Raw genomic sequence first — 27,319 nt, 5'->3', positions numbered from 1 at the left:
TATATATATATATATATATATATAATTATGTTAGTATCCAATTATATAAAGGGAGACTTAAAAGTTTAGCTCAAGAGATATGTCAAATAATAATATTTGAGTTAATATCTCGAATTATCACTGAAATTTGAATATTTCAAAGTCACTCAACTTGGAGTTGTTCATTTAGAAAGTCAATCAATTTTGTTTATAACTCAAAAGTCAATTAACTTTATTTTATAATTCAAAAGTCACTTAACTTTATATTACTCTTAGAAAGTCACTCAACTATTATAAGTGAACAATTCAAAATTGGGTGGCTTTCTAAATGAATTTTTCAAAGTTAAGTGAATATCTAAAGTATTAACTTGTTTTATTTTGGCATAATACATAAATTGAACTTTTTTAACCTGGCTTCAATTATAACTTCGACCTTTTAAGCTTGCCGTCACCAAAATAGCTCATTTTTGCACTTTTGGGCTAGGAACGACGACATAAAGGACAAATTCAGAATATTCGACAAATTCGGATCATCATATAGTTCAAAAATAAATTTATTTAAATCTAACTATGAAAAAACATTAAAAGAGGAAAAATGCATGTCATTGTACCATCAATTTAATTAATTGATCGCGTAGACTTTTTTTTTCTTTAATCCTATCTTCATAATTATTCAAAATTATCGTCTTTCGACGTTTATTACTTGATTTATCCAAAATCCAATTGGAATAGTTATTATGATAAATTTTGTAGGAGATCTTTTAGTTAAAATCAACATTTATGTGATTCTAGGTATGATTGAAGTAAAATAGTATGCATTTGAACTTTACGAATGAGAGGATATCCTGCGCCACGAAAATAGAGGCGAAGCCAAGATTTCATGTCAGAAAGTATCAAACACATTGATTTCATGTCGGAAAGAATTGTATCTATCAGGATTCGAACACATAACTCGCTGGGTGCGCGGTGACCATTGGACCAAATGTTTCAGTGTTATTATGGATTGACAGGAAATATGTACATACGTTCTACTTTATAATTTAATACAAATATAGAATCTACGGAAAAACTGGTGGATTCGGCCAAATCCCCTTCCGCTACTGTAGCTCCACCCCTGCACGAAAGAGCAGCGCCATTGCAGCGATGTAGCTGTGTAATTCTATTATATCGATCTGATGAATATCTTTTTCGCTTGTGAAACTTATTTTTATTAAGATTAAAATGTTTGAATTGAATTATACGTTTAAACATTAAGATATTGTATTGATGAAAATATGTTTCAGTTGAATAAAATCATATTGGGAGGGGTGCGGGTTCAGGATATATAGGTAAAGAAATAAAATTTTATAATTTAAAAATATTTTTCAAAAACAAACTTTTAATTTTTTTTCGAGGGGTGGGAGTTCAGGGTATGGGTGGGGTGGGGCAAAAAAACAAAAAATTAAAAATGATTTTTTTTTCAAAATCAACTTTGAATTTTTTGTTTAGGGAGGGGGTGGGGTAGCTATGAGTTAAAGAAAATGGATTTTTTAAATCTTTTCAACAACGAACTTTTAATTATTATTTTTTTGGGTTAGTGGAAGTCAGGGGTTGGGTTGCGTAAAAGGATCGAAAATTTTAGAATTTGAATTACTTTTTCAAAAACAAAATTTTAAATTATTAATTTATTTATTTTTTGAATGGAGGAGAGGTGGTGTAAGAAAAAAAATGGTAACTTGAGATTGGAGGAGAGTTTCGAAAAATATTTTTCTTAATTTTTAAAGGAAATTTTCTTAAATTTTAGGAAAATAAATTAATTTAGAAACATTTTTTAAAACTTTTAAGTCAACCAAGTATGAAAAAATTTCCTTCCTACTAAATACAAATTTAACATTGACTATATATATATATTAATAATTTTAACGATAATGTAATTTTTCGATGAAGCTTATTAGCTCTATCCTTGGTCAGAGCATCTCGCCTTTATGATCAACGCTTCATTGGAAATTAAATAATTGAGTCATATCTGGCATGGATTATTTTATGTCATTGTGAATTGTGATGTACTATTTATTATTAATTATTAATCCATATGGCCTTCTGTATAATTACTTAAATAATTAGATCTTAATCTTTATAGTTAATGTTCATTTATACTTATAATTATCATTTCATATGAAAATGGTTCCATGGTTGTGTATCTTTTTTTCTTACTTGTTGTTCTACAAATCAAGTTGTGAGCTCATAACTTCTCTTCCTGGACAACCTCCAAATATATTCTTCAAACAACACTCTGGTTATATTGTTACAAATTCTCAACATGGTAGAGCTCTCTTTTATTACTTCGTCGAAGCGGATTCGGAAAATGCAGCATCACTTCCCCTTACTATCTGGCTAAATGGAGGTATGTACTATGTTGCTCGTGTTGGGCGTTTGTCCTGAATTTCTTATCATAATTGAGTTTTCTCTCTAAGGAAAACCCAATCTTTTCATATTTATGTATTACTTTCTCTTATAGGAAAAAAAGTTTATGACTCTGTCTTCTAATTTGGCAACATTCATAATGTAATCTTAAGAGATTGAGAGTTTTCTTTAGGAAAATTTATGAGACATAAGTATTATGTTGTCCACGGCCGTGTTAATTCCTAGGCCACTACAGTATCGCTTGGGGCCCCATTTTTTAAAGAACAATTACTTATACATGTTATCTTTAAATAAAGTTATGTGTACTATGATTGCTATGGTTTCTACTAAGAAAATTGCATATGTGATGAACATAAATTTGATTTTTGTAAGAAATAATTCGATGAAAATATGGATACAGAAAACAAAGTCCCCTGAAGAATCTTTAGAGTTGATTACTTTTGTTGAGTAGATCAAAGTATTTTTTTCACTTAAAATAGATTTGAACCAATTGAAGCATATAAGAATACTAGTCTCTAGGAACGTGCATTGCACGTTTGTCCCAAAATACTTAAAACAATTCTTCTATGACAAATGATAAAATTTAAATGCCATATATATATTATTAGACTTTTTATGTGCTACAAAATAAAAATCAAAGCAATATACAATAGAAAACAAAAATAACAAGCTCATAAGTTGAGATTAGAAATTCTTGCAAATTTGATAGTACTTTTCTGACATATAGATAGTACTCTAATTTAAAGATAAATACATATTGTAATGAAAAATTATTTATCTTGTGAAACTAACGATTATGCATGAACAATAAACACTAAATTGATGCATTTATTGAATCGCATCATGACCAATCCAAATGTGGTTAGAAGTCATAGAATCTTGTATTGATTCAAATATATGAAAATTAAGAAAGTAAGCAAAAAAAGAAAAAAAAGGTGGGGTGGGTGCAGGGGATGGGGTCGATAAATACTGAAGATGATGGAGAAAAAGACTCAAGAAATTGTGAATATTTTAACAAAAAAAAAGACTTATTTATAACGTGATATTAAGAGTAGTAGAAAAGACTCAATTTATTATGAGACATTAGGAGAAATAGAAGAGATTCACATTATTATAAGATGTTTGGAATAGTTGAAAAGACCTAAATCATTATGAGATGTTTTTTTTTCATTTTTTAAAAACACAGATTTAGTTTCTGAACTTAATGCATTATACCTACATCCAAAGAGAATGCTAAAAGCCTAAAACATTGTCATATTAAAAGTAAATGAACTATTAGTCAAATGAAACTGGATTATACTTAATTTAATTTACTCAAATTCATCATTTTTGGATTTTAAAGGAATAATTAAANTATATAAAGAATGTTATACAATGAAAACAATAAAGAAACATAAAAACATTAAACAAAACAAATAAAAAGAGATAAAGAGAAGAGAGCATAGAGAGTTATACATTTTTTTCAACTATTTTGAGTGTGTACAATCTTGTGTCAAATGCCACTATTTATAGATGGGATTGAAAAACACAAGAGTTGTCATGGCTCACGTATATGATATTAACTCATATTAGATCATGAATGAGAGGTAGGATTAAAAATCATAATGAAAATAATTAGTGAAAGTTATTATATTTACATAAAGGAGAGTTAGTGGAATATTAATACAAATATTTATATTAAAAAAATATATATATAATATAGATTCGATTTTTTTATATATATTATTTACATAAAGGAGAGTTAGTGAAACATTAATACAAATATTTATATATAAAAAAAATTATATATAATATAGATCCGATTTTTTTCCTTTTGGAAGGACAAACACAACCATTCATATTTCCAGTTGGAATACAAAAAGAACAAAAAATTCATAATTTACTCCAACATGAAATCTATACATGTTTACCTTCATCACTGCTAGGAACTTGAATTTATTCCTTTAATAATTGAAGAATTTTTTATAATGTTTTGTGGATTTTAAGAAGTTTATAATTGCTTCGTAAGAGTAACATACGCTTAAAAGTAGAAAGAATGTTAGACAAAAGAAAGATGACAATTTTATTTCTATATTAATTTAAAATGTTTATCTATTTAATAAATTCGATATTAAATAGTAACTCATCACATTAGTCATGAATCAACCACCATAATGTCTGAAATATCTTTGTATTGATTTCATGTTGGAATAAATTATGAATTTTTTGTTCTTTTTTTATTCAAAGTAATTCAACTGCCTGCAAAAGCATCATATATTTATCCTTGAAATAAAAAATCTACCTCATAAGTGGTGACAACAAAATTTTAGTAGTTTATTTTCATGTACAAAGATCAAATTCTTAGATAACAATAAAAGAATTGAGCATGATTTATATGATAAATAAATAATTAAAACATTAGACGGAATATAAAATACGAAAGAACATATCATAAGAACTTTATGTAAAAAGGGAGAGGAAGATGAGAGAAAATATACAAATTAGGGATGAAATATAAATTTTTGGGGATTGTAATATATAACAGTTTATTTTAATATTTTTCATTTGAAATGTTTGAACTTCCACCTAGCAAATTAATGTAACCTATGTCATTCATTTGAATGACTTTTTATCTTCTATTATATCTTAATTACAATAATTTAAATTTAATACTTAAAATTGATTATTTTATTAGTTATTAGAATATATTTTTACATTTTGTACTTAAAAAAATATTTAAGTGAAGGACAAAATAATAATTCAACTTTGAGGTTAGGAGCTTTACACTTTTAATAATATATGATTTTTGATTTATTTAGTAGTAAAATATTGAGATTACTAGATGATGAATTTTTTTTAAAAAAAATAGTGTCTTAAACTTGAACTTTGTTTGACCCATAATATTTATTCTAATATTGATGGTTTAGATTTGTTTTTTGAATTAAAAGTGTTCAGAGAAATAATACAAGTAGAAAAAAATAATCTAATAAAAATACTCAATCAAATAAAAAAATTTGATTCTTTTCCAAATCCGTGTATTGCTTATAGGATAATGTTAACATTTCCTGTAACCGTTGCCTCAACTAATTTTTTTCGAAATTAAAATTGATTAAATCTTCTTTCAGATCAACAATGTCTGAAGAGAGATTGAATGAATTAACTATATAATTATTTGAAAAAGAATTATTAAAACAGATCGATTATAAAAACATTACTTAATGACTTTGCATATAAAATAACTAGAAATGTATATTTGAAATAAAAGTATATATGATGAAAAAAATAAAATATTAGGGCCCTCTCTTGAGTTTCGCTTTAGACCCCCAATGTTGTTGAGTCGGCCCTGATGTTGTCACTTGTGTGAACATCTTTCTGTTCTGAGTGGATTTGTTGAGATTATTTCCTTGGATATTTTTGTACTCTCTTTTATATTAGTGAATTGCTTTATCTACTGGATTAGGTTGATTGATCGGACCATGTTAAATATTTATATATCTTTTTATATATTTTTCATTTGTCTTCTTATTTATGGTGCTTTACTAACTTCTGCATGACACTTTATTATTTCAGTTTGAAACAACTCATCTGTGTGTGTTTTCTTAAATAGTGCATTTTTTGGAGAATCGGACGCGGATACAATAACATTTTTGAGAAATATAGCATTTTTTCTTTAGACCTTGATTTTCATTTGAAGAATTGAACTGAGAAGATATTGTTTTGGTTGAAAATCCAATATCATAGGCCCTGGTTGTTCATCTCTGGGTTATGGTGCTTTTATGGAACATGGTCCTTTTCAGCCAGGGAAAGATGGGAGCCTAATCAAAAACAACTTTTCTTGGAATTTAGGTAATGTTTCTTGATTGATCATATTCGAAAGATCTTTTCATTACCCGAAAATTGGACAACAATGACTGATCTTGATTGCTATTACACGAAACAGAATCGAACATGTTGTACGTGGACTCCCCGATTGGAGTAGGATTTTCGTACTCAAATACAAGCTCAGACAACATCAATTGGGATGATACAGCAACAGGTACACATATATCCTCGAATAGGTTTTTTCGTAGTCAAAGCAATTGAAGTGTTTGATTTTACAGCTAAGGAAAATCTCCAATTCATCCTCAAATGGTTCAAGAAGTTCCCTCAATATAGAAACTCGGATGTGTACTTAACCGGGGAGAGTTATGCAGGTTGACATATCTCGAATGTTCCTTTAGTTGTGTATATATTCTCAGTAAGATTTTTACAACTAACATATTTTTGGTCCTTAATCAGGTCATTATATACCACAGTTTGCAGTATTGCTGCTTGATTACAACAGAACACCTAATGTTAAACCGATCAAGCTTAAATCAATCGCAGTAATGTTTACATACACGTTACCTTGATGAGCTATATGTTTCACATTCAAATTTTCACTTAATCCAATGAATTTGCAGCTAGGGAATCCACTCCTAGATATTGAAATAAGCGTGAAGTCTGCTGAATATCTATGGGCACACGGTGTCATTTCTGATGAACTTCTTGATATGCATAAAACAATCTGTAATGAAACAAGGTACGTGATGGAGTTTATACATAATGAGACATCTAACGAATGTGCAAAAGTAATTGAACTCAGAACGGAAGAGATGGGAAACGATATAGTTAAGTATGATGTACTCTTGCCAAAATGTGTATCTTCTAGTGCAGCAGGGCGACTAAAGGCCCTTGGAAACCTCACCACAGTACACGAAAAGGTATATATGCAATCTAAGTTCCACGGAAACTATATATGTTTAGGAGCTAACTTGTTGGAGATGTATTCTTTCGACAGTTTGATAAGAAAGTAGGGAAAGTTGCTGATCCATGTCTTAATGAATGGATAAATTTGTATCTTAACAAGCCAGAAGTTCAAAAGGCACTTCATGCTAACACCACTAACCTGCCATATTCGTGGGAGGTTTGTTCGGGGTTGGTTTTCTTTCCGTCCTATTTTATTTACTTTCTCTTGAAGTAATGTATTGCGCTTTATCTAAAAGCTTAAATTAGAGAATGTACCTTTTCAGACCTCTTCAGTATAGGATGGAAGATGGAGCTATAGACATTATACCTCTGCTGTCAAATATTCTAAAACAGCATATCCCAATTCTGCTTTTCAGGTTAGTTTATTAGTACTAAAAATGAAGTTATTAGTATAAGGTATATTTGGTTTGGCATAATACATAAACGTATTCTTTAACTTGGCCTCAACTAGCATTTGTGCCCTCCAATTAGACACTTAAACTTGTAAAAAGTTGAACAAGTAGACACACACATCCTACGTGACAAACACACGTTGGAATGCAAATTGTCATGTAGGATGTAACGTAGGGTGTATGTCTACTTGTTCAACTATATACAAGTTTAAGTACCTACTTGTATATACTCAAAGTTAGAGGGTATAATTATCAGTTAAGGCCAAATTAAAGGGCCTTTTATATATTATGCCTTTTTGTTTTGTTAAAATAATTTACTAGTCTAGTAAGATAGTGTTTTTTTTTTGTCCCAGTGGAGATCAAGATTCAGTACTCCCACTTACCCAAACTAGAAAAATTGCTAAACTACTTGCTCAAGATTTAAAGCTAGTTGCTTTAGACAAATATGGTCCTTGGTATGATGGCTTGCAGGTATGTTTAAAAGGAGAGTTTAGTGCATCATTCTGTCTTTTTTTTATTTTATTTTTTTATGGTAAAGGTTCGAATTTGCCTTTAACCTACATAGTTTAGAGCAAATTTATCCTTCTTTAAAAGAAGTGTCTCATTTTTAATTAATTGAACGCGTAGAATCTTTTTTTCTTGAATCCTAACTTCATAATGATTTAAAATTATTGTCTTTCGACGTTTATTACTTGATATATCCAAAATCAAATTGGAATAGTTGTTATGATAATCTTTTAGTTACATTATGTGATTCTAGGTAGGAGAGAAGTAAAATAGTATGCATTTGAACTTTACGAATGATTCTGAGTTGTCCTTGAACTTACCAATGATCTACATTTATCCGTTGTGTTATGCCTACAAGGGTGAAACTGAGCAATATTTTGATAACAACGAGGATAAAAACCGGGACACTTCTTAAATGGATGGTAAATTTGCTCTAAGTCATATATAGTTGTGCTTTTTCCCTTCATAATAAAAGCACTTGCTTCAAACCTAGTAATTTTGAATCTTGGGTTCATCTCTACGTTGTTGGAATCGAACAATGAAAATATTGTTGGGTTTTAAAAGATGTGAATGGAAAATAAATAGTTGCGACTTTTATGAATAGTTGAGACTTTTATATAAGATTGTGATCTTTCCTAAAAATTGACTTTTCCAAAGGTTTGTGACCTTTTGGGTAAAGCTCAATAAGAGCTTTTTCACACTACCTTTTGTTTTCTATAAATTGAGGGATTTCCTTTCATTTTTATATAGAAATTCTGGACTTCTTCTACTACTACTAAATCTAGTATTTTAAATGTATTTTACTGCCATTGAGTGGCTCGCTGACACCAGCGTTTGGGTATCAATACACTACTGATTGAGATCATACTATCCCGGGATGACATATTCCAAATCAAACCTCGAATACTAGAGGGGAATAATTTCCTTATGGGGACGCTATGCATTCACTGGACTTGATCTTTTTCTGTTTTTCCGAATTTTGGTATATGTTACAGAATTTAGATTTGTGGATTAATTTCTATTTTCTGTTCTTCATTGGTTCATTAAAAATTTGGTAACTTCGTGTTTCTTTAAAGTTTTTTGGAATCAGTAAGATTCTTTAAACACAGATTGACAACCATTCTTCTTTAAGAAAAATATTTCATATATTTTTTCTAATTTGTTTCTGATTCTAGTTTCTCTACTAGTTTTAATTTTCTAGTTGTGAAAATATTCTTAAACTTTGTTGTGTCTTATTAAGTTCTTCAAAGTTTTGTTCTAAGTATCTTAGAAATACAAAATGAACAAATATGTGTATACATAATTTGTTGATTAATTTGCAGATTGGAGGATGGAGTCAATCATACGGAGGAGTAAGAGAAGGCAAAAATGTAACATATTTAACTTTTGCTACAGTTAGAGGTGCAGCTCATGAAGTTCCTTATACCTCTCCTTCACAAGCTCTTACTCTTTTTAGATCATTTTTGCGAGGATATCCTCCGCCACGAAAGAGCAGCGCCATTGCAGCGATGTAGTTGTGTAATTTTATTATATACTATCTGATAAATCTCTTTTCACCTGTGGAATCTTTTCTTTTTGTTAAGAATAAAATGTTTGAATTGGATTACACGTTTAAACATTAAGATATTGTATTGATGAAAATACTGTTTCAGTTGAAAAACACATAACATATTTAGGTTGAGAATGTTGGCTTATGAAGGTGATTAGGTTGTCATGCGAAAACTTATAATTCGTAAATATAAATTAGATGACAAAAACTTATACTAAAAATCAAAATATTTTTATATGGTTATAACCTATCGGCCTACATATGAAAACTAATAAAAAGAAAATATTAAAACTATTGAGGAAAAATTTTCCTACAAACAAAACTTTTTATTGACTACATTGTGAATGTTATTTGTTGTGCTATGAGAATATGATTTCAATTGATAACTCTTCAAACTTTTCCTCTAAGAAAAAGAATAAATCAAATATGGAAGAAAATTATATTTTTCTTTTTGAAAAAATTGAAGAATTTATTATAATATTTTGACTTTTTTTTAAGGAAAAGCAACAAACTTTGAACAAAGTAAGAAAATAAGGGCAAAACCAAAACAGAGAGGCATATATCCAACTTTTGTTTTCCACATTTTGTCCCGTTCATAACATAATGTAATGTCTCTTAATCATCTTAAAATCCAATGAATTTCACAGCATTGTTTGAAATGTGAGGAAATTTTGGAGTTGAAAAGTTAAAAGTGACAATAATAAAATGTGGGTGGAGTTGTGACAAAAATGGTAGCATTGGAAGTGGGGTGGGGGTCCGATGAAGATGAAGAAATGGTGGCAAGAGACTTCTGAAGAAGAATGAAACGGAAAAAATAGTTGAAATAACCAAAAAAAGAGGAAAATTAATCATTTTTTGACTTATCATACTATTTAAGAGAGTGCACACTTTCTATGTCAGGAGACCAAAAACGAATATACTAATACTATTCAAAATTATTTGAAGGTAATAGATCACTGCAAAAGTCAAGTATCTTTTTTTTAAAAAAAGTCTTGAGGGGTAACAATTATTTGTTCTTTTAAATTTTTTGTTACAATTCCATTAGCTAAGCTGGAAAATCAGAGCAAATTATGTGTGCCAATTTTGTAAACATAGTTTACCTTTCTTTGAAGTAGGTAAAAATTGATCTTTCTTGGTAGTAGTATAACATATTTAAACATTGATGTAATATTTAATACTTCATGGCCTACTTCCCAATCAATAAATTAATATTAATGTTACAATTATTGTACTTCAACTTGTTGACACTTGACACACTCAAGTTCACTTTTCTTTTCTTTTTTTCATCTGAAAATGGTTCCACGGTTGTGTATCTTTTTTTCTTACTTGTTGTTCTACAAATCAAGTTGTGAGCTCATAACTTCTCTTCCTGGACAACCTCCAAATATATTCTTCAAACAACACTCTGGTTATATTGTTACAAATTCTCAACATGGTAGAGCTCTCTTTTATTATTTTGTCGAAGCGGATTCAGAAAATGCAACATCACTTCCCCTTACTCTGTGGCTCAATGGAGGTACATTTCTCCTATATTGCTCAGACTCTTCAAAAATATCGACATGTGTGTGTCGGATCGGACACATATACAACAACATTTTTGGAGAGTCCGAGCTATATAATATTATATACCACTTCTCTATTGACCTTTTTTTTCATTTGATATTGATTGAATCCATTATGTTAGGCCCTGGTTGTTCATCTGTGGGGTTTGGTGCTTTTATGGAACATGGTCCTTTTCAGCCAGGAAAAGATGGGAGACTAATAAAAAACAAGTATTCTTGGAATTTAGGTAATGTTTCTTTCTTCTTTAGGGTAGAATATTTAGTAGGTAGTTGAGCGTTGTGTCATTTCCTAGCATGATTGATTGGTGTATTGTATCTGTTTCTCGATTCTTTTTTTTTTACCAGTAGTAGTAGCGTTTGTCTCATAGTTGGTCTATATTACGAGTTTTGTTACACCTCGTCATTTACTTACTGTGCTTCAGTTATCACATTAGTTGGTTATGTTGCCCCTCTTTGGTATGTTAGGTTATGATTTCCTTATCATATTCTGTATCCTCTTTACTTCTGTATTGTTCTATTAGCTGCTCTGATGTTCGTTATTTGAGCTGAGAGTCTTCCGGAAAAAATCTCTCTACCTTCTTGAGGTAGTGGTAAGGTCTACGTACACTCTACCCTTCCCAGACCCCGCTTTTGGGACTATACTGGGATTGTTGTTGTTGTTATCTTGAATGATCATGTTGAAAAGATTTCATTACCTTGAAAATCGGATAAGAATGACTTATTTTGATTGGTATAACACGAAACAGAATCGAACATGTTATACATTGAGTCCCCGATTGGAGTAGGATTTTCATACTCGAATACAAGTTCAGACTACATCAATTGGGATGATGTTGCAACAGGTACACCACTTCTCCAGAAATAGCTAATAATATTTGGGTACTAAAATGCAACTGAAATGTCTGATTTTGCACCTTTTTGATCTTTTATATAGCAAAGGAGAATCTCCAATTTCTACTCAACTGGTTAGAGAAATTCCCTGAATATAGGAACTCGGATTTGTTCTTAGCTGGTGAAAGTTATGCAGGTAATATATCTGAACTTTTGTGTTGCTGAGACTCTCCAAAAACTTGTCACACCCGTGTCAGATCCTCTAAAAGTAGTACATAGAGGATCCATTTGGAGGATCCGACACACAACGTGACATTTTTGAAGTGTCCGAGAAACAGAATACTTTACTCGCCCTATGTCCATTTTGTTCTTTCGGTTGCAAAGATTCGTTAACGGTTCTGTTTTGTTTTTTTAGGTCACTATATTCCACAGCTTACAGTGTTGCTGCTTGATTACAACAGAAAGCCTAATGTTAAACCAATCAAGCTTAAATCAATTGCAGTAATGTTTACATTACACTTAAACTTCTTGTTGATTAATCGTTTTATATTCGAATCTCGGCTATATCCAATGACTTTTGCAGCTGGGGAATCCACTTCTAGATCTTGAAATAAGCGTTAAGTCTTCCGAATATCTATGGTCACATGGTGCAATTTCTGATGAACTACTTACTATGAAAAGAACAATCTGTAACGAAACGAGGTTGTTGTTGGAATCAATACATAATAATATGTCTAACGAGTGCTCCGAAGTGTGGGATCTCACCAATGAGGAGATGGGAAGTGATACAGATACAGGCGATCTGCTCGCGCCAATATGTGTATCTTCTGGTGTAGCAGGACAATTAGGAGTCCTTGGAAAACTTGCCACAATACATGAAAAGGTGTAAATTTGAATCTTTTGTCTTAACTTTCTTTGCAGTTAACACTAACTCATTGCAGTTGTCTTTTGACAGGACGTGAAAGAAATTGGCTATCCATGCCTTACTGATAGGATATATATGTATCTTAACAAGCCAGAAGTTCAAAAGGCACTACATGCCAACACTACTCACTTGCCATATGCCTGGGATTTTTGTTTAGGGTCAGTTCTTTCCGCATTTTACATTCTTTCGTGTTTTGAAAGCATTTGCATCTTCTTATTCAAAAGCTTAAACTGTCAGACAGAGATACGTTTAAATAAGTCTGTATGTTAATATGTCAAAAAATTGCAGGCACCTTCAGTATCAAAGAGGTGATTTAGCTATAAATGTTATACCTCTATTGTCAAATATTCTAAAAGAGAATATACAAGTTCTGCTTTACAGGTTAGTTCATTTCTACATTTGAAGTTACAATAATCAAATTTCCTCTAATCATCACTATTGTAAACAGACATTATACATAAATAAACATTCAAATTTGGCATCACCTGGCAAGTATTAAATATTTCAATTTTGAGTATGCACCTAAATCCGTCTTCACTCTATCAAGTGAACACTCCAACTTAGAAAATGATCATCTAGGAACTCCAGTATCACGTTAGCATCGGAGGTCTACGAGATACTGTAAGGTAATTAGTTTGATTGTTTAATTGTCAATTGAGACCAAGTTGAGGTATCTACATCTGCACTCTCAAAGTTAGAGTGCTTACTTGTCAGCTGAGAACAAGTTTTAGTGTGTTCATGCATTATGCATTGTAAAAGGGGAAAGGCATAATACATAAATGTGCCCTTTAACTTGGCTTCAAATCACATTTGTGCCCTTCAACTTTGGATGTGCACAAATAGACACTTAAACTTGTATAAAGTTGAACAAATAGACACACATGTCCTACATGTAATCCTACATGTCATTTTTCGTCCTACGTGGTGTCCTACATGTATTTTTCCATGTAGGACTCATGTGTTTATTTATTTAAAAGTTGGATAGTTAAAGTGCCTATTTGTGCATTATGAAAGTTGGAGGTCAAAGTTAAAATTTGAAGCCAAGTTTAGGGTTCAATATATGTATTATGCCAAGGGGAAAAGGAACAAAAATATCGGGAGTTATTCGAAATAGGTCAACTTTACCCCGTTATGTTTTTGGCAAAAAAATTGCCCTCGTTGTTAGTCAACTAGCTCAAAATGGCCCTCCAATTAGTTGGGTAACGGAAATGATATTTTTATTCAAAAGACATAATGGAGGGTAAAATTGACATATTTTATACATAGTTCAGAGGTATTTTTGATCATTTTCCCTTGAAAAAACTATATATTTACTCTTGGTGCTTTATTAAACTTTGTTATAGCTGTTACTCTGTAATAAGATTGTGTATGTTTTTTTTTGTTTTTTTTTTTTGCCAGTGGAGACCAAGATACAAAAATCCCACTGACCCAAACTAGGAAAATTGCTAAACTACTTGCTAGAGATTTTAAGCTAGTTGCTTTAGATAAATATGGTCCTTGGTGTGATGGCTTGCAGGTATGTGACTACATCCATTGTTTTCAATTTTGGACCATACAACAAAAAAAGAATTTTAAAATCATATGTTTATAACAAAGAAGAAGACACTCAAATTTGTATAAAATTGCACAGTAGACACAAGAGTCCTTGTAGTATAATACATGTAGGACACCATTTAGGAAACAAACACTATAACAAAATAATTTTTAGCGGCATTATTTATATATTGATATTGATAGAGTGCTAAAGTCTTTACCGGCATTAGTTAAGTGTCATTAGAATTAATGTCGCTAAAGGCTTTAGGGACATATATAAAGAGTGTCAATTGCCACTAAAAATACATATTTAGCGGCAATTAAGAATTAATTGCCACTAATGATCATTTTTGTAGTACTGAAATTGACATGTGGGATGCTACGTATGACGTGTGTCTATTTGTATAATTTTATACAAGTTTAAGTGGTTGTTTGTACACACCAATGCATGTTTATGTACTGTGCCTAATATATATGCGTTCCTTCTTATACCTACTGTTAGAATATATGCCTTCACTAATCAGTCAATGGACCAGGTCCCTTGACGCACTAACAAGTATGAACGGAAAGTGAATGCAGTTTAAACAACACAACGATCTTACGTGGAAACCTCCTTGCTTAAGGAAGTAAAACCACGACCTGTCTCACAGGATTTTCAATCGTTTTCACTAATCTTCACAAGCAAAAGTGAAACCCGATTACAACGAATGTGAGAAGAAGTTTTTAGTCTCACGTTCAAGCAATAATCTCTATTGCTTGACAAGCCTAAGTAGAAGTAAATCTACGCACTAAGCTATCCCACCTAGACAACTTAGAATTTCAATACCACCCACTGATTCCTTTATAGATTCAGGAATAGTTTACAATGTAAGACCAAGAGAATATATTCTTAAACAACTACGCTAAATGCTCCAGAGATTTCAATTGTTATCTGAATAATTCTGCCGTTTAATTTTCGATAGCCTTTGCAAGTGTTCTTGAAAATGCTTTATCAAGTTGCAAAAACTAAGGAATAATGTTTAGGAAAGTGACTTTTATATGGACAAGTCACTTTCCTTAAACTCTTTGCCATTGGTTGGAGAGGTCTGACTTTCTGACGCCGTTGGAAAATGTGCACCTACTTTTTGTACCTTCTCCAGCTGGCAGTCAACCGGCTAGTTACATTTGGAACTTGGTACCTTTACTAGGTCCATGACTTTGTTTCATCTTCAAAACTCAAGTAGGAAACCTGGTACCTTTACAAGGTCCCTGAGTTTGTCAAATCATCAAAACTACAAATAACATTTTCCCCCTTTTTGATGATGACAAACAATACTCAGGCACCACCCCAGCTTTGTCCCCCCTCACTGTATTTCCCCCTCACTTTGTTCCCCCTTACTGTATTTCCCCTCACACACAACTCAGCCACTTACCAGTTATACTTCCCCATTTTGGCATCATTAAAAAGAGATACAGTAAACCAATAATATCAATACTAATATCAGATAAGATCAGTGCTTGATAGCAATCAAACAGAAAAGAAAGACATTCACAATAGATACTAGCTAGAACACCGGAGGAATAAGTTAAATAGCATTCCAAGATAACATTTAGTACATTAAAAACAAACTGATAATACAGCAACACAAAGATAAGCCATAAAAAGAACACAGGAGGAGATTTGAACAGGCTAGGAAGGGGGGGTTGATGAGAGAGGGACTGGATAATGAGAGTGAGTCGAGCATTGGCAGCATCATTATCCTTAATTGCCTTCTCTTGCAAGGCAGTAATCTTGGCCTTCAGCTCTGCATTCTCCCTCTCCAGGGCTTGAACCACAGAAGTACCAAGTCCTTCAGTCTGTGCAGCAAGTAGTTCAGCTTTGAGTAAATCAATTTCAGCATCTTTACCACTCAAACGCACAGTCAGCTCCTCAACCTCATTCTTGAGTTGATCCTGATCATCTATGAGTTGAGTCATCTTGCTCTTGGGATTGCCTCTCCCTTCGATACACTCACATTCGAACAGGGTACTCTCTGAAAAGGTTTGTTTCACAGTCCCAATCCTGCCAACACTCAGAGGAATTTTAAAATGTTTGAATACTTCAGTGAGAAAGTATCCGTATCCCATTCCATGAATGCCTTTCCTCTCGATGACAATTTTGTACATGTGCTCAAGTGTAAGTCCTGGGAGATTCAGAGCTTCGAATCTGCACAACATCTCCATCACAAATAAATCAGCAGAAGTTGCTGAAGTCCTCTTTTCAGTCCGAGAAAGGAGAACTTTGTTAACAAATTTGAACACCAACTGGTACTCGCTCTTCATGACCTTCTTAATAACCCCAGCAACCTTTGTTGTAGGAAGCTTAGAAACCAAGGACACAAACTCGATTGAACAAGTTTTCCCAGTCACAGGCCTGGTCCCCTCTCTAGGTACCCTGAGAATTTTTCCCAGCAGAAACTCATCCAGATGCACTGCAATGTCATTTACTCTTGTGAGGATACTCCCATCTTCTTTGAATTGAATGTTGTAATAGAGTTCGCGCACTTCTTCTTCATAGAGAATAGGAGATTTCCTGTTGAATAGATGCATCCATGATTGAATTTCCACCATGTCATGAAGAGAGTCCATGCCGGGAAGATTGATGATTCCCATGTCAAAGACTCTTCCAGCCAACACAGCCTGCTTTCTCAAGTTGTCAACAATTTCCTGCATGTTGACCCCCTCTTCACTCCTCTGTTGGGTACTAGGTACCTGTGATCTCTTCCGTTTTCCTGCAGAACTCTTCTTTTTGGGTTTTGCTTTCTCAACTTCCTTTGGATCCTTTGACTTTGTTTTTCTTGACTTTTTCTTCTCATTTTTCTTTTCCATTTCTTCAGCCGACAACTCAATGACGCCAGATTCAGGTATTTTAAAGTTTGATACTTTAAAAGTTCAGGCACTCCTAATTTCAGTCGTAGATCTTGCACTAGTATTTAAGGCATCCGCCATCAACTTCCTAGCATCAGATGTAGTAGTAGGTTAGGGGTCTCTTCCACTACCTTTTCTTTGCCATTTCTAGACACCCCAACCTCCCTTCTTTCAACCTTCCATTTAATGGTTTCCTCATCACTTTCAGAATCTGAGGAGTTAGAAGAAGGATACCTCCCAAAATCTGGAGTTTTATCAAAAATAGGTTGAGTGTCTCTTACCTCTTCTCCTTGTAAGGCCTCATTTTGCTCAGCCCTAGCCTCTTCTCTCATCATTTCAAGACTTTCTATAACCAGTTCTTCACTTGCTGCCAAGATGTTTGACTCAGACGATTTATTTCTTGGCAAGTCTCCCTCAAACAGATTGTCAGGCAACATCTCATGGTGAGGACCAGGTCCAGTAGGTATACTAGTGCTATTTAGATCTATGGAATGGAAGGGGTTTTCAAAAGTGTCATGCTGAGAACTCGAAGGAGCACTAGATCTGGACTCTACTGCTGAAGGAGAGTAGAAAGCGATAGGTTCAATTTCACTGAGAGCAGTGAGCATTTGCTTAGAGGTTGAAGAAGGATCAGACATCTTTGACTAGAATAAGAACAAAAAAATAGCTTTTCGAAGACAAAGGGGAAGAAGGAAGAACATATTTTGTCTTTAACTTTTACCTTTTTTTTTTAGTGAAAGAATGTTGAGAGACGGATGAGAAATCAAAAAGAAATAAAGAGGGTTTAAAATGGATTCGAAACGATTCCAGGTCCTTGATTTGACGTGTCGCTTGAAGAATAAGCGATGGGACTAACGGTCAGAATGACCGATGACCGACACGTGGCATTATCAACGGTCATTTTTTCCAGTTTGAAATTAATGTACAAATGCTAACCTGGACAGGAACCAGGTCCCATAACACAGTTTTATCCTCATTCCTCAGCTATTCTAGCCATGTCTTTGCTAAGCTAGTCCTTCCTGAGAGTATACCTACAATAGGTACCAAAATGATCTAATCCAGATAATAAATTATTGACACAAAGTCTACCTGTACTGCAAATTTAGCCATCAAGGGAATTCAACTGTTGAAGCACCGGATTTTAGTTACAGATCATCATCCCCAACTTCAGCCTATTTCTCTCAAATTGATCTTTACTGAGAGCCTTGGTGAAGATGTCTGCAATTTGTTCCTCTGTTGGATAATATGTAAGCACAATATTCCCATTTTCAACATTGTCTATAAAAAAGTGATGTCTAACATCAATGTGCTTTGTTCTCTTATGGTGAACTGGATTTTTTTCCCATACTAACTGCACTAGTATTGTCACACATAAGAGGGATAACTTTGATGTTTATACCAAAATCCTCCAAGTGTTGCTTGATCCATAACAACTGTGAACAACATGCAGCAACTGCTACATACTCAGCTTCAGCTGTTGAAAGAGCCACAGAATTCTGTTTCTTGGTTCCCCAAGAAATGAGTGAAGATCCAAGGAAATGAGCCATTCAAGAAGTACTCTTCCTGTCAACTTGATAACCAGCAAAATTAGCATCTGCAAAGCCAACTAGATCAAAAGTGTCACCTGCTGGATAAAAAAGAACCAGGTCCCCTGTCTTCTTCAAGTATCTCAGAATACGTTTTGCAGCCTTAAGATGTGAATCACGAGGACATGCTTGGAACCTAGCACACATTCCAACACTGTAAACAATATCAGGTCTGCTAGCAGTCAGATATAACAAGGATTCAATGATTCCCCTATACATGGTTTGATTTACCAGTGGATCAGATTCCACTACTACAAGCTTGGAATTTGTTCCCACAGGAGTATCAATAGGTTTTGAGTCAAACATATTGAATTTTTTCAGTAGCTCCTTAATGTACTTCTCCTGACTGATTGAGATTCCATTTGATGATTGCTTGATTTGTAGGCCAAGGAAGAATGTCAGTTCACCCATCATGCTCATTTCAAATTCCTTTCCCATTAATGATGAGAATTCTTCACACAAGTGTTCTGAAGTAGCTCCAAAAATTATGTCATCCACATAAACTTGAATAATAAGCAATTCTTGTTCTCTTTTTAATAAGAACAAAGTATTGTCTATTTTTCCTCTTTTGAAACCATTCTTCAACAGGAACTTTGACAGCCTTTCATACCATGCTCTAGGAGCTTGTTTCAAACCATACAGAGCCTTATTCAATCTGAACACATGATCTGGTAGCTCAGCATCTTCAAACCCAGGAGGTTGTTTAACAAATACCTCCTCTTTCAGATCTCCATTCAGAAATGCACTTTTAACATCCATTTGATACAGCTTGAACCCCATGAATGCAGCAAAAGTTGTTAAAATTCTAATGGCCTCCATCCTGGCAACAGGTGCAAAAGTCTCATCATAGTCTATTCCTTCTTCTTTATTGTATCCTTGAACCACCAACCTGGATTTGTTTCTAGTGATCACTCCATTTTCATCGAGCTTGTTTCTGAAAACCCATCTGGTTCCTATCACTGTTCTGCCAGCAGGTCGAGGAACCAGGTACCATACCTTGCTCCTTTCAAACTGATGAAGTTCTTCTTGCATTGAGTTGATCCAATCTGCATCACCTAATGCCTCTTTCACATTCTTAGGCTCAATAGATGATATGAATTGCTGAGAATGCAACTAGATTTCTTGTTTTTGATCTAGTGTGAATTTCAGAGTTCAAAGGAGAGATAAGATTATCAAGAGGATGTGATGAACTATGTTTCCATCTTGGTCTCAAGGCAGACTGGTTAAGCTGATCGACATGTTCTTCTTCTTCTTCAATGATGGCATCATTTTCTGGAGAGTTTTATGTACTCTGACATGAATTCAGAGTAGTACCAGGTACCTCATCACACTTTTCAACTTCATCAGTCTTTTCAGAAAGATTATGATTATTATTATCACAGTCATTTTTCAACTGATGTTCTGCATTCGCTTCACTTCCTTCAATCTTTTGTGAATTGAACAGCTTGATCACCTTATCTTTATCATTTGATCCATTTCTTCTCAAGTTTCCATCTTCATCAAACACAACATGGATGCTTTCTTCAATGCATTGAGTTCTTTTATTGAATATTCTGTATGCTTTACTTGATGAAGAATATCCAACAAACACTCCTTCATCACTTCTAGGATCAAATTTTCCCAGATCAACCTTTCCATTGTTTAGCACAAAACATCTGCAGCCAAAAGCCCTAAGATAAGTCAACATAGGCTTTCTGTTGTTGAGCAACTCATAGGGGGTCTTATTCAAAACTGGCCTTATCAGACACCTGTTAGTAACATGACATGCTGTGTTGACAGCTTCAGCCCAGAAATTTTGAGGAAGATTTGACTCAATGATCATGGTCCTGGCAATGTTCACCAAGGTTTTATTTTTTCTTTCCATTACTCCATTTTGTTGAGGAGTTCTTGGAGCAGAAAAATTATGACTAGTACTATTCTCCATACAGAATAGATCCAGTTTTGAGTTCTCAACTCAGTTCCATGATCAGATCTAATCCCAACAATCACTTGATTCAGTTTAGTTTGAATCATTTTGAGAAACACAACCAATTCATCAGGTGTCTCTGCTTTTGATCTTAGGAATCTTGTCCATGTGTATCTTGAGTAATCATCAACTATCACTAGAATGTATTTCTTGCCATTTCTGCTTTGAACCTTTAAAGTTCCACATAAGTCCATGTGTAACAGCTCCAGTACTCTTGATGAGGTTACTTGCTTCTTTGGCTTGAAGGATGATCTGATTTGTTTTCCTTTGACACAAGCTTCACGTATTTTGTTTTCACAAAACTTCAACTTTGGCATACCTCGGACCAGGTCCTTAGAAATCAGTTTATTCAATATAGATGAGCTCACATGCCCTAGCCTACGATGCCAAAGATCAGCATTTTTATTTTGAGCACTAAGACATGTCATATCATCTCCATGAGACGTTTCTAAGTTGGCCACATACATGTTTTTACTTCTAAAGGCAGTGAGAATCACTTCCTTTGTAGTTAGACTAACCACAGTGCACTTCTCAGAAGTAAACTTGACTTCATTTCCCTTGTCACAAATTTGAGATACACTCAAAAGACTGTACTTCAACCCATCAACATGATACACATTGTCAATTGATTCTTCAAGAGACTTTCCCATTTTACCAACTCCCGAAATGTACCCCTTCTTTCCATCACCAAAAGAGACACCTCCTCCCTGAAGTGTCTTGAGTGAGAGGAAATTTTTTATGTCACCAGTCATATGTTTAGAGCATCCACTGTCCATATACCAACATTGACTGCTGCTCCTCTCACTCACCTGCAATAAGAATCACTTGTTAAGCTTGGGAACCCATTTCAATTTGAGTTCCTAGAAAGCAGACAAGGGAGTGATCAGATTGTATCTAGTCCAATAGGGCAGTTTTTGAATCTTTCTAACAAAGGACTTTGGAGCAGAAACATATTTTTTCTTTGAAAATCTATCAGTTGAAACATGTTTTGGAGGACCAGGTCTCTCTTTTGATACTCTTTGCCTTTCAGTATAATTAGAGAGTCTTTCATGAGAATTTCTCCAGCCAGCACACTCTCCCTTTAAATGCCCATTTTTACCACAGTGAACACAAAGCAGATTGTCAGACACAAACACATACTTACTGTGAGGGTTAAAGGGAGGAGTGATATTCAAACTTCCTAGACCTTTCTTATTGAAATTACTTTGATTTGTTGCACTTGACAGCAACTTAGAGGATTTTGTCCACTTAAGAGATTTTTCAAGTTCTTCCTTAAGTTTGACAATATCCTTTTCTAAGTTGTTGCTCTTCTCCAAAGCCAGTCCCAGATTTTTCTCAGTGGTTTTCAGTTTTTCTTCAGTTTCAATTTGTAGACCATTTGACCTTCCATTTAGCTTTTCAGCTTCTTCAGTTATCTGAGTCAACTGTTTTTAAGTTCAGTGTTATCAGACTCTAGAGACACCATTTTAACTTTCATTTTTGACATTTTCTCCTCCAATTTAAACTTGTTTTCAGTTAAACTGTCAAGTTCAGCATTCATAATGTCTCTTTCAGAGGTTAACTCAATTACTGAATCAATCATAACATTTTCTAATGTTCTCAATTTTTTAAGAGAATAATTATTCAGATCATGTTTCATATCGAGAAGAGTTACCTTGTCATCCTCTTCTTCATTTTCTGTATGAGCCATGAAAGCAAACATTTCATTGAATATGGTTTCCTCTTCATGAATCGCCACCATAGACACATCATTTGGTTCATCAGGATCTTCTGAGTCACTTGAAGAGTCTCCCCATGCAGCAAGAGCCTTTTTGACCACATAGTCAGCAACAACTTTGCGATCATTTTTACTGAGTACCAGGTCCCTTCTCTTCTCTTTGTCACTTCTTGGTTTTTGATATTCCTTGTTTTCAGTTTTGAGTAAAGGACACTCTCTAATAAAGTGCCCAGCTTTTCCACACTTGTAGCAGGTATCATTTTGAGTACCATTTCGAGGACCATTTGTTCCTCTTCTAAAACCTTTGTTCTTTTTCACAATTTTTTGAAATATATTGATAAGATAAGCCATATCTCATCACTGGAGTCTTCATCAGATTTGTATTTCAGCATCAAGGACTTATCCTTTTTGACTTCCTTCTTTGACAAATCATGATTTCGATTCATCTCATGAGCCTTCAGATTTCCAATGAGAGCATCCATTGTCAGCACCTTCAGATCTTTAGCTTCAGCGATAGCATCAACCTTGCTTTCCCAGGACTTTGGAAGAATTCGAAGCACTTTCCTGACTTGCTTGCTCATACTGATAGGTTCCCCAAGACTTCTCAACTCATTGGTAATAGAGGACAATTTTGTAAACATCTCATGAATGGTTTCTCCTTCTTTCATCTTGAAGTTTTCATACAAAGAGGTGAGCATATGAATCTTTGATTCTTTGACTTGTTCAGTTATTTCATGAGCAGTTTTTAAACAATCCCAGATTTCCTTTGCAGACTCACAGGCAGAGACACGATTGAACTCATCAGGCCCTATCCCACAAACAAGAAGAGTTTTTGCCTTATATCCCTTTTCTATCTTCTTCCTATCAGCTTCATCATATTTTTGTCTAGGTTTTGGAACAAGCCTAGTTTTCTCTCCATCCTTTTCTTCTATCATCGGAATAAATGGTCCATCCAGTACGATATCCCATAGCTCACTGTCTTCAGCCATGAGGAAATCATGCATTCTAACTTTCCACCAACTGTAGAAATGTCCATTGAAACGAGGAGGTCTGGTTGAAGATTGACCTTCTTCTAGATTAAGTGGAGCAGCCATTCTAGAACAGATATCACTTCCTTGGTATTAACCAAATAGAGAGTGCCTACTCTGATAGCACTTGTTAGAATATATGCCTTCACTAATCAGTCAATGGACCAGGTCCCTTGACACACTAACAAGTATGAACGAAAAGTGAATGCAGTTTAAACAACACAACGATTTTACGTGGAAACCTCCTTGCTTAAGGGAGTAAAACCACGACCTGTCTCACAGGATTTTCAATTGTTTTCACTAATCTTCACAAGCAAAAGTGAAACCCGATTACAACAAATGTGAGAAGAAGTTTTTAATCTCACGTTCAAGCAATAATCTCTATTGCTTGACAAGCCTAAGTAGAAGTAAATCTACCCACTAGCTAGCCCACCTAGACAACTTAGAATTTCAATACCACCCACTGATTCCTTTATAGATTCAGGAATAGTTTACAATGTAAGACCAAGAGAATATATTCTTAAACAACTACGCTAAATGCTCCAGAGATTTCAATTGTTATCTGAATAATTCTGCCGTTTAATTTTCGATAGCCTTTGCAAGTGTTCTTGAAAATGCTTTATCAAGTTGCAAAAACTAAGGAATAATGTTTAGGAAAGTGACTTTTATATGGACAAGTCACTTTCCTTAAACTCTTTGCCATTGGTTGGAGAGGTCTGACTTTCTGACGCCGTTGGGAAATGTGCACCTACTTTCTGTAACTTCTCCAGCTGGCAGTCAACCGGCTAGTCACATTTGGAACCTGGTACCTTTACTAGGTCCATGACTTTGTTTCATCTTCAAAAATCAAGTAGGAAACCTGGTACCTTTACAAGGTCCCTGAGTTTGTCAAATCATCAAAACTACAAATAACACCTACTGGAATGATGATATTGTAATTTCAAAGAGGCTCAATCGAACATAAGGACCTGAATGAAGACATGCCCCACTATGATATGTCGTGCAAATTCTAGTTAATGACTTTGAAACAAATAAATCACTAATTTCTGCTATCGAGCTTGTCTTAGCCTTACATAACAATGAAACTTTTTAATACTAAAAAAAATAGTCCTAAAGTAGGTGTTAAGCTTAGAACAGTCCGAGGATATTTGAATATATAAGGAAAGAAAGACATTTCCATCTAGAACATAATAAAAAAGGAAATCCAACTTCCTTTTTTGGATAAAACTTTAATTAAGAACTGATTCTAGGTGGTCCATTTGATAAGTTTAAACTTTTTTTGCTTTTAATTTCATAGTAATAAGTAATAACTACTCCCTCTTGTTCTTTACAAGGACCTTTTTAGTCTTTTAAAGTAGTTCAAAACAAGTGTTATCTATAAAAATCAAAGAAAAATATATTTCTTGTTTTTCCAACTTACCCTTGATATAATAAATTAAGCTAATGATTTTTTAAAAAGGTCTTTCAACTATAAAGGAAAGATAGAGGATAATGTAGTCAAATGACCCTTTAATTATATTAAGGGAATCAATTTGATTTCTTAATAGACGTGTCATCATCAAAAAAAATACTTTAAAATGATGGAAAGAAGTAATAAGGTAAGCATTCAACTCGCGATACGGGATTACTACTTTGTAATTTGTTGATTAATTTGCAGATTGGAGGATGGAGTCAATCATTTGGAGGGGTTAGAGAAGGCAAAAATGTAACATATTTAACATTTGCTACGATTAGGGGTGCGGCTCATGAAGTGCCTTATACTTCTCCTTCACAAGCTCTTACTCTTTTTAGAACATTTCTGAAAGGACAATCTCCATCGCGAAAGAATAACACCATTCGAGCCAAGAAGTTGCATAGCTCTATCGACCTCTTATCAACTGCAATTTAGATGTTTATTTTGTTATCTTTGTTGTATACTTTTCTTTTTCAAATTGCGAGTTTGAAAAATTTAAAGCTAAATTACTTTATAGAAATGTGTAGTTTTCAACTCGGCTAATGAAGAAATAATGTCACGTAAAATAAGATTCTCAAAGAGGGTGGTTTGTCACGAATGTAACTAGACGAATGAGTATTACCACCAAGCGTAATTGTAGTAGTCCTCTACTTAGTGCGGACTGCAAGACAGTTCCATTTATGTATTACTCCCTCCGTTCTGTTTTATGCGAGCTAATTTGATTCGGTATGACGTTTAAGAAAAAAAGAAAGATTTTTATAATTTATGCCCTTCTCACACACACACACACACATACACACGCACAAGCACACGCACACGCACACGCAGCCTATGTGGCACTATCTTTAAAAAAAAGTCAACCAACAATGAACCCACAAAATAGTGCCACGTAGATCGAAAAGGGATAATAAATTATTAATAAAACAAGTTCAGGGCGATAATAGGACCTTAGTATAGTATAAGTGCGTCTCTGAGATTTCGGGTATAGGTTGACGGGTACTTGTGCATTATCTCTAAAAGATATGCAATTTAGTAGTGGAGTGAACATTTTTAAAAAAATCAAAACATAAATAAACATAAAAATTAGGCAAATGAATTCAACTTATAATGTATTCATAAATAAAAATTGTATTTGTAAAATGTAAATTTTTAATAGAAAAATATATTTATCATAAAAATAACAAATAATTGAGGTTGTGAATCTTATTATAAATATTGTTAAAAATTATGTTAATATGTATGAATGTAAAAGTGATGTTCAAAAGAGAATTTAAGAGAGGGTATTCTTGTTGATTTACACACCTTATCCAGGGTATTACTATATCACCCCGATGAGAAATAACTTATCCTAAAACTAATTGTTAATCTTAGAATAAGATATTCCTACCTTTGCAACCAAACAATGAAAAATGTCACTCAAAAGTTATCCCAGAATTAATTCATTTTATCAATCACACCAAATGACCCCTTGTTATTTAATAGGAAGGGTAAACTAGACACAAAAGGTAAATCGTAAATCATCTCTTGATTTTTAAACTACAAAAGCATTGTCAGACAACTATTTTTTGTATAACAAACAACTATTTTTGAACGAATTGGAGGGACTAAATCGTGAAAAAAATAAAAACAAGGTTCTACTACCATTTATATTATTACTAGTTTCCGAGCACGCGCTTTGCGCGTGTAACTCATGAGTGTATTATTTCTTAAAAGATAATATTATTAAATAATAAAATATGTCTAATTGAAATTTCTTACTTTGTTTTACTACTAATTGTGATACTCCAATTTTCTAACCTCCAAGTGAATGCATCAAGATAATAATATGAGAAATTAATAAAACAAACTTCGTTTATAATTCAACAAATAAGTTTGCAAAGCAAAAAGCAAAAATAACAATTATCTAAATTAAATTTCTCGATAGTTCCATTTTATTGGTAGAATAATGTTAGATGAAATAGTGTAAGATTAACTTTGATTGAAAGGAAAACAAAACCTTTCAACTTTTTTAGTTTGCCTTTTGAATCTCCTGATAATTATAATAAATGTGTTTAAAGTATTGTATTAAATTTTTATTCACAAACACTTTAAACTAATTAGTTAACTATAAATATTTAAAACTATTATTTAAAAAGTCTTATTATTTATATTTTGAAAATCAGAATATTTATGAATAACTACTATTTTTATATAAAATTTAATTTTCTCTTCATACATAACTTATCCACCATTAAT

The 27,319-nt window shown here is 33.3% G+C and overlaps 2 protein-coding genes across 2 annotated transcripts; both read left to right on the top strand.

Annotated features, from left to right (window-relative positions):
- Positions 1 to 2,109: 2,109 nt before the first annotated feature.
- On the top strand, positions 2,110 to 9,685 carry LOC107029005 (serine carboxypeptidase-like 45). Its single transcript, XM_015230287.1, has 10 exons — positions 2,110 to 2,362; positions 6,103 to 6,207; positions 6,302 to 6,397; positions 6,462 to 6,554; positions 6,640 to 6,725; positions 6,804 to 7,103; positions 7,181 to 7,317; positions 7,413 to 7,505; positions 7,895 to 8,012; positions 9,371 to 9,685. The coding sequence occupies exons 1-10, from the start codon at positions 2,134 to 2,136 to the stop codon at positions 9,560 to 9,562; spliced, it is 1,449 nt and encodes a 482-aa protein (XP_015085773.1). The 5' UTR covers positions 2,110 to 2,133; the 3' UTR covers positions 9,563 to 9,685.
- A 1,131-nt stretch (positions 9,686 to 10,816) lies between these two features.
- LOC107014877 (serine carboxypeptidase-like 45) lies at positions 10,817 to 25,816 on the top strand. Its single transcript, XM_015214992.2, has 10 exons — positions 10,817 to 11,113; positions 11,282 to 11,386; positions 11,906 to 12,001; positions 12,094 to 12,186; positions 12,406 to 12,491; positions 12,574 to 12,873; positions 12,946 to 13,073; positions 13,204 to 13,296; positions 14,314 to 14,431; positions 25,289 to 25,816. The coding sequence occupies exons 1-10, from the start codon at positions 10,891 to 10,893 to the stop codon at positions 25,517 to 25,519; spliced, it is 1,473 nt and encodes a 490-aa protein (XP_015070478.1). The 5' UTR covers positions 10,817 to 10,890; the 3' UTR covers positions 25,520 to 25,816.
- The last annotated feature ends 1,503 nt before the right edge of the window (positions 25,817 to 27,319 follow it).

This window comes from Solanum pennellii, chromosome 1 (assembly GCF_001406875.1).
Source record: "Solanum pennellii chromosome 1, SPENNV200".
NCBI lineage: Eukaryota > Viridiplantae > Streptophyta > Magnoliopsida > Solanales > Solanaceae > Solanum > Solanum pennellii.
Note: the sequence above shows the minus strand (reverse complement) of the source record. Positions and strands in the feature narration are given on the sequence as shown.